Here is an 8,627-nt window from a genome sequence, read left to right on the forward strand (position 1 = left end):
TACTTATAAGCACAAAAATATAAGACCAATTAAATAATGACATAGAGAGTTTTCCAGTTTAGTAAGTTGTCTTTGACAACTTTCACTCGAGTCATGTACATTTATATGTGCAAAAGAATCCCAGCTTGATATCCTGGATAAACTCCAAGCTAATTTGAATCAGAAAGCAACAGGGCCACACCTTTGACAAAATTCAGTCATTGGGTATTTCAATACCCAATTTAGAAAAATCTGCATATGAATTTTTTAATGGATAAATTAGAATCCTCTTATCTTATAAAGTAAATCCAAGTCAAAATATACAAGAAATTTAAAATGCACTTGGTTCAAGGTCCCTGGTTTTGGATTAAGTGGTGATTTGGGTCATTCTCTATATGTGATTTGACATAAATATATATTTTTTTAATTGGATATTTATCTGTTATTTTATTTAAATAATTTTAATTTCATCATTAATTTGAAAAACAATGAGCTTTCATTGATTGATTGTCTAATTGACTAATTGATACCAGATAGAAAATTCTGTTCACAGTCATTTGCACATTTAAATATAAACTTAATCATTAACTGTAATAGACACTCTCTTAAAAGATTTTCAGAAACTTTCTCAAAGTAAATAGGTGCATCAAAATAAAGTGATCCTCCAGTTAATCTAATAATAACTAATTACCGGACCAAATACAAATATACTATCCATGGTGTTCTTGTTTTCCAAAGAAATAATTTGGTAAACGAACTACACTATTTTAATGAAGTCATTTCTGTACTGTGACTTATACCAAAAAGCAAGGATCAGCAATTAAAAGTTATTTAAAAAGACAGCTATTGCTGCAAAAGGTTACTTTTGACTGGAAATACTTCTGACAGATTGAGAAGAAGGAAAGTAAAGGAATTTGAACCCAATGTAGGCTCACAGAGCCTCTGCTATGCCTGAGAGAGACATATCTGTGTACATCAGAGCCTTTGATATTACACTTATCTAAGCCCCATTAGGTGGGCTTTTAATTCAGGGTTTTCTTCATTAAAAAATAGATTATTGAACATCAACATAATGGAAAAGAAGCTCCTTAATGCAGTCTCAAAGCCTGAAAATATAAATAGAAATGTATTTTTAATGTATTCTTAGCTAGAATTTTTAACCTACAGCCTCTAGACAAGAACACATGTGTGTGTGTGTGTGTGAGTATGTGTGTGTATATAACTGACCAATCACAACGCAGTAACTCAGTAGTTAAGAGAATGGCACATGCTGGTACATGCTAAGGTCATTCTATTCTTAGAACAGTTCAAATATAAAACGATAAAACTTTATTTAAATTACATATTTAAATACCCAAATAGTTAATATCAATTTTTTATGTTTCTTGTCATTTTAAAGGTATGTAACTTGATGTGCCTTTTTTTTTTTTTCCTGGTGAACTGTCTGAAAATGAAATCCTTGAAAGACAAAACTCAGGCAAAGTTTAACTTTTTTAAAGAACCAAGTAACAAAAACCTTAAAATCGAAATGTTTCATGAAACCTAGAAGACTCACCTGAACCTACTGAGAAGGCGTAGTTCAAACTAATTTCTTCAGACAAAGATTCAAAGGGAGACTGTTTACAACCTGTGAGAGTTTCATTTCTCATTATATTTTGCAACACATGTGTTCTATGTTGCTAATACAATGCAATTTAAATGATTATTTTACTTGATTAACAAAGGCAATTGTATGAAACAATTTAGTAAAATAACTTGGAAAGGTAAAATAATACTAATTGATAGTCAAAGTACAAATTGTTCCTAAAATAGCAACTACTTGGTTGCACATTAAGCTAATTTACAAATGCTACTTACATTCCAAAAACAAAACATCAAATGAGAAACAATAAAGCATATTATGTTTTTATATGCTGGTGAATCACACACGGTAAATCACCAAAGAGAAGACTGATTTATGCTCAAATCCGGCCAAGACTTTAATCAATATTGGGTGTCACATCTCAGGGGGTTGGAGGAGGTAGTGAGGCAAAAAGAGAGTGGCTAATACTGGTCTCAGTAATTTATATGCAATTTCCATGAAATGTAGTAGATTAAACAAAAAGTCAGAGCAGATTTAGACTAATAAAAAGAAGGTTTAAAAATTCTGTATTAAACGCGAATACAAAAAATTTATGTTATGGAACTCTGAAAACAAATAGCCTGTCTTGTAGTTTATTCTACAGAATATTTGAAGCTTCACAAAATAAAATATCATATGTGCAAATCAAATTAAGTCTCTCACAGCATTAATTAATAATCTGTGGAGTTCAGAAAGCACCATCTTCATAACTATGTGCACTTTTTATAATAATGACTGATATTATTGGAGACTAACTCCAAGCAAAACAACGTTTGAAAGGTATTATCGAAATAACTCAAGAATTTGTCTTTTGCACTATAATTTGATTGAATAAGGTAAATCCTAGGTTAGAATAGTTTTAGATTTTATTTATATATTAGTTATTAAACTGTAATTTGCTAAGATTTCTCAAGTATACAGATCTAAGTGGTGGAACCAAACTTAAGTTCTCATATTCTAGGCCTTAGTCTTCTAATTATGCCTTATTCTATTTGAATTGTTATAAAACAAAACATTAGGCTTTATAGGAGCCATTAATCAACTGTAATAAAAAAATTTCAAAAGCATAGTCTCTCTTCATTTGACGTAATATTTGAATTTCTCTGTGCCAAGTATTGTAATTATCTGTTAGAAGTGAATATGTATTTATATTGAAACTTTCTATCTCGATGCATAAGTGCATAAGTCCGTGTCACTGAAAAGCATGCAATGGGGGAAATGTTAAAAAAATATAGACTGCTTCAGTTTGCCATCTTTATCGAAACTCCTGACAAAAAACAATAGAGCCAAGAATTGGAAAATATTGTATACTCTTATACTAAAATTGCATTCATATATTACAACTGAACAAAAAAGACTTGGAAAGTTTTTCAATTTGCTGTCCACTGATGGTACTGACTTTTAAGATAAAAGAATACTGTTTCTGAATATATGTATATGTATATAAAATGTCTGATAAAACTAACCGGAATCTACTCAAGTTAAAAAATGCCACAAATCTAGGGCCACGTAGGACCCGAATCACAATCTGGTTTGAAAGATCCTGAGACAAAATCTTCTTCTGGAGATACTTAGAAAATAAGCATTTTAGATAACAAAATAGAACAGAGTCACTTTTTATTACCTGAATTCATGGAAAATGGAATCCTAACACAAATCTACAAACAAGAAACTGACTCATACAGAGACTTAACCATGTACATAATTACTTTTCGTTTTGTTGTTGTTTAATGGTTACCAGTTAATTAAGTCACCTCTGTTGCAATAGCCAAGTTCATGCAACTAATGTTTAGTTTAAAAATAATAATTGGAGGAAGCTGATCAAGGTCAGACTTTGTCTTTTGACAACTTTTGAATATATTTCCTTACATTTTCTTTCACGTTTTGAGACCCTTACTTTCAGCTTTACTATCAAGCAGGTGATAGGCTCTATTTCATCTCCTTGTGGTAATGACAGATGGCTTCAACATTTATTCTAGTTTTCATAGACAGCATACTGATGCAATAGCCCCAAGCAAATTAAACCTACTCTAAGGTTTGTTACTAACTGACTGAGCCGCTTTGAGCAAGTTTATGAACATTCTTTTCTTTAACATCATTTTGGCCCCTCGGATTTTTGGTATCTAGATGCTATTAAGAGACATAATTAGATATATGTTCTGTAAAAAGCAGAGAGTGCTAAGATTTGATGTTTCTTGCACAGTATATATACATTACTTTACACTGTTTGCCTTTTTGCACAGTTTCTCTTATCCTCTGCATAAATTACTCCTTTAGATAGTAGGAGTAGCCAGAGGAGAAAGAAACCAGAATGAAAGAAATCAATATATCCAGGTGAATGAAAAAGGATCTTGAAAGCAAAGGCATAAATTGGACTTGAATGAAAAAGTAATTTTAGTTTTGTAAAATCAAGATGCAAAATATTTTAGGTATTGCTTTCAAAGTTAAGAAATAAGACAGTAACACCTGTAATTATCAATAAAAATAATAATGCCTTCCAATGCAAACAGTATATTTTGGTGAGAGGGAGTTCAATTATAAGTTTTCTATTTTTGTAGTCAGTGGCAGAGTTAGGAAAACCTAGGTAGATACCGGCAACTACACATCTTCTAAGGTTAATGACTGCAGTATTTGCATGGATTTAGGTTTGAGCAAGTCTTGTAGTTGATAAAAGATCAAAATGCAATAGTAAATCAACAAACTTACCACGTTTAACTTAAAAATAACCTGAAATAGAGTTTTAGAATAACATTTAATTGTAAAGTATTAAGATCAGGTGATTGAAATACAATTAGAAATGGATGAGATATTCTTACAGGGATAAACAGTTCTACTGGATTTAACTTATCTCGGTTCTGAAAGTTTAAATTCCAGAGCTGTTGTTAACCTCAGAAAAAAAACTATTAAAAAATTTTTTGCTAATAACTTTAAGAATATTATCCAACCATTTGGCAAGGACTTCAATTCCAAAGTCTAAGCAGAAATTTCAGGGAAACAAATCAAGAGAATAACTGTAAGAGATGTAACACTCCTGCTTTTCGTTGATGATAACGTTGCAGTCATTTTAGGAAGTTTTCTCCAGCAATTTTTTAATGTATTACGTGAAATGGCCATTAATTATCTAGTACAACGTGTGCTGTAAGAAACACACAGAGAGGATTCAAGAGCAGAGTGGTTTGATTACTAAAGAGAAAAATAGTAGCGCTTCACCAATTTACTGGATAGGTAACAACATATCTGAACTGGCTTCATATTTCAACTAGCATTCTTTATAACTCTGTAACAATTTTCTGCCCTGATTCGCGTAGTTTTAACAATAGATTTTTTTGGCAAATATTTTATCTTCTGTACGTCCAAGGACTCCGATTATCTCCGTAAATGACGTTGAGTGATCAAGATTCTCCCTCAGTCTTTACTGCCACCTGTCCATACTCTTGGGCACGCGCGCGCACATACACGCGCGCGTTCTCAGTATTCACCCAAAAATAGTAGAAATGACGTTCAAAACCCAAACACACACCCATGTACCCCGTGCAAAGAATGGCAGATAAACACGGAAAAGAGTTTCTGGCTAGGTCGGGATAGGACCTTTGCTGGGTTGGAGTTTGAGTCTTTTTCGTCTTACAGCCTTCTAGGGGCACTAGCCAAGAGTCTTCTTCCATGGAAGAAGTAGCTAAGGGCTTTTTCACCCCGGTTTCCTTCTGGTCTCGTCCTACCCCTCTTTCCTTCCCATCTCAGTTTCCTTAGCTCTACTAGGACAGACAATCTAAAAGAGTAAAACTCCTTTCCTTCTCCCGGTCGTTAAACTTATTTGGAGGGTACCGAAGTCGCCGCGCATTCGCGCGGAGTTCCCACGCGCCCGCTTCTGGTCTCCAACTTTCCCTACTCGCTTTCTCCCGGCATCTCTGAACTTTTCCCTCTGCGGAGAATGGTGGGGCAAGGCGGAACTGGGAAAGCGGGTGGAATGATCATTTCTACCCCGAAACTGACAAGTTACCCCACTCCCGCCCCCTCTTGGTAGATCCTCCCCCAGTGAGCGTTCATTAGCATAAAACTGGTCTGGCCGGGCTCCCGGTCCTGCGGCCTCCAGGGTTCGCGCGCTTTGCGAGGCTGGGGAAGCTACGGCACCGGGTATTCAGGTCCGCAGAGCATCCCAGTGCAAAGCCTGCGCCTGCTCACTGCGTGCGCTACTAACCTTTAAAGAAAAAGAAAAGAAAAGAAAGAAAGAAAAGAAAAAAAAACAGTTTGGTGGGAGAGAGAGCGAGCGAGGTGTGTTCTTCTTCCCCATCTTTGCAGTTCAGCTTCCAAGAGTCAGGCACCCGGTCACCTCCCCCTACAGAAGGAAACCTGCTAGTCCCCTCTCGAATCTGCCCTGGGGCAAATGTGCCCCTTTATCTCCTTTGCACACGCACACGCTCACACGCGGACACAAGCACACATGCGCGCACACACAGACCCCTCCCCTCGGCGGGCTTTCTCTCGGGGCTTCGGGGCTGAACTGGCTGCGGGTCCCCCGGGATTGCCCCAGGCCTCTCAGCCTCTGAGGTCGTTCCCCTCTCGACCTGGAAGCGGCCCACTCCTTAGGCTTCCTCGCGGGCCCCTCACCCGAGAGCGTCTTGGCGCTCCCCGAACCCTGCCGGGCAGGGTCACGACCTCTCCCCGCCCCCGGGACGCCGCTCGGCGCCGCCAACCAGCCCCGCCGGTGCCCTGCGGCTCGCGGTGGAACCCGGGTCCGAGGGAGCGCACACGCGGGCAGCAGCGCTGCGAGGGGTCCCCAGACGCTGGCGCGGCCCAGGAAGGGGGCTGTGGCTCCCGTTAAGGCACCGTGCTCCTCCTTCCCGCCCCCTCCGCCCCGAGGCTTGGGGTTCCCGCGTCCCACAGCAGCCAAGCCCCCGCGCCCAGGCGAGCAAGGGGCGGATCAGGCCGGAAGAGCGGGATCTGGGCAGGGTGAGGTGCCAACTTCCTAGACGGTCGAGAGCGGCTGGAGAGCCCGGAGGAAAGGGAGGAGAGGGCCGCTTTCGCCGGGGCGCGCGGCTCGCGGGCGCGCGGAGCAAGCGGCGCCGGGAAGGGAGCGAGGAGAGGGCAAGGAGGCATGTGGGAAGGGACCCAGGGTGGCGGAGGCTGTCCTCCGCTCTTTACCTTGCGTTGGTGCAGTCATTGTAGAGGGTCTCGAAGTCCTTCCTGGAGATGAGTTTGCAGCGGTTCACTCCAGGCTGGATGGCGCCCAGTCCCCTCAGGATGCGAACCTGTTCCACATTGCACACTACGGGCGTGATCTCCAGCCGCTTCAGCTTGGTGTAGACCGTGTGCAAGCCCCCCACCAAGTGCTTCAGGAACAGGTCGAAAGCCTGGGGCAGGCAGATCAGCTCGCAGCCCTCCACCGTGAAGGAAGCCACTTTGGCCCCCCTCAGATCCACCATTTTGCACTCATTATTCTGGGGGGTGTTTTCCACTGGGGACGGGGTCGAGTACACGGGTTTCCCGGGGAGGGGGCCGCAGCTGCTGCTGCTGCTGCTACTGCTGCTGCTACTGCTGCTGCTGCTGCTGCTGCTGCTGCTACTGCTGCCGCTGCTGCCGGTGCTCGCGTTGATGGGGGTGCTGGAGGCGCCGCCGCCGCCGCCGCCGCTCGCGGGCACCAGGCTGGGGTTGCAGTTGCTGCTGCCGCCGCCGCCGCCACCGCCGCCTCCGTTGCCCGCGCTGCCGCCGCCGCCTCCGCTGCCGCCGCCGCCGCCGCCGCCGCCGGTGGAGGTGACTGTGGCCGCCGCCGCCGCCGCCGCCGGAGCGATGGGCTCCGGCCGGAACAGAGTTGGCCCTGAGGACGCCGGGGGCCCGATGGACGGAGCCGGAGACGAGGTCGCCGAAGAGGTGGAGGTGGTGGTGCCGGAGGAGGAAGCAGACGTGGAGATCGGGGGTTGAGGGGGGACCAGCTGGGTCGGAGGGATCAAAGCCGCCGGCACTGCCATGGTCACATATAAGGGGAAACAGAAGGAGGAGAAGCGAGGGGAAAAGTTGCCACACACCCCGGGGAGGGGAAGGGGGAAAATAGGGGGAGAAGGAGCTAGGGGACAACAACAACAACAACTCCGGGAGAGAACGAGAAGGAGCAAGAGAGAGAAGGGGGAAAAAGGAGGTGAGGGTAAGAGAGAGAGAGCGCAGGAGGGGCGAGCGCGAGAGGCGCTCTGGAGAGAAACGCACAAAAGTGTCCCGCAAGTCGAAATGCGAGTCCTCTCCGGGGGCTGGGATCGGGGGCTGGTTTGGGGGGGGGGGGGGCGGGGGCGGGGAGGGTCGGCTGTTGTTGTGTGGGTCCCGCTCTAGCACAAAGTTAAGGATGAAGGTGAAAAGGAGGAGGTTTGAAGGACTTGGGTTCTCCCTGGCAAGTACATTGATCAAAGATTGAGAGGGGAATGACAGAGAGAAAATGAGCTGAAAAGTGCAGGCTGCCGGCTGGACGAGTTGTTGTTGTCACACGGTGCAGAGGGGAGGAGCTCCGGAAACTTGAAATACCCTTTGAAGCCGCAGAAACCTCACTCACTAGTATTAACCCAAATTATCCAACCAGGAACTCGGAGCAGAGACTCCGAGAGCGCGAGACAGAGGAAAAGCGAGTGAGCAAGGAAAGGAGGAGGGGTGGGGGAGGATAAGGAAAGAAACTATGGGAGGGACGGAAAGGAAAAGCCGGGGACACAGAAGTGGCGATCGGAAAAGGAGAGGGCGATCTATTTCTCTTCTACTACCGTTAGATTGCATGTCTAATAATTCCATTTCGTCCGCGACGACTCGTCATTTTTTCCAAAACCTTCTAAGCAATCGCCTGCCAACTTAAAGAGGAGCCAGAGCGCTCCGAGGTCTCCTTCAAGGATTTAGGATGTATCTCCGCTCGTTTTTTCCAATGAGATATCAATGAAAACATCCCCTCACTTCATAATTATTAAGAAAGTATTTTGAGGAAAATTCACATGTAAGCAAAGCGTTTGTTTTATGCATCTGATTGTTTTTATCTACCTATTAAATTATTTATTTTTATATA

General features: G+C 43.1%; 1 protein-coding gene across 1 annotated transcript in view; it reads right to left on the reverse strand.

Annotated features, from left to right (window-relative positions):
• DACH1 (dachshund family transcription factor 1) overlaps positions 1–8,084 on the reverse strand; it is a 409,856-nt gene extending 401,772 nt beyond the window's left edge. The window contains exon 1 of the mRNA XM_058548287.1: positions 6,740–8,084. Within this exon, the coding sequence (XP_058404270.1) occupies positions 6,740–7,563 (824 nt within the window). The 5' untranslated portion in view covers positions 7,564–8,084. The remainder of the gene's footprint in view (positions 1–6,739) is intronic.
• Between the last annotated feature and the right edge of the window lie 543 nt (positions 8,085–8,627).

This window comes from Diceros bicornis, chromosome 9 (assembly GCF_020826845.1).
Source record: "Diceros bicornis minor isolate mBicDic1 chromosome 9, mDicBic1.mat.cur, whole genome shotgun sequence".
NCBI classification, from domain to species: domain Eukaryota; kingdom Metazoa; phylum Chordata; class Mammalia; order Perissodactyla; family Rhinocerotidae; genus Diceros; species Diceros bicornis.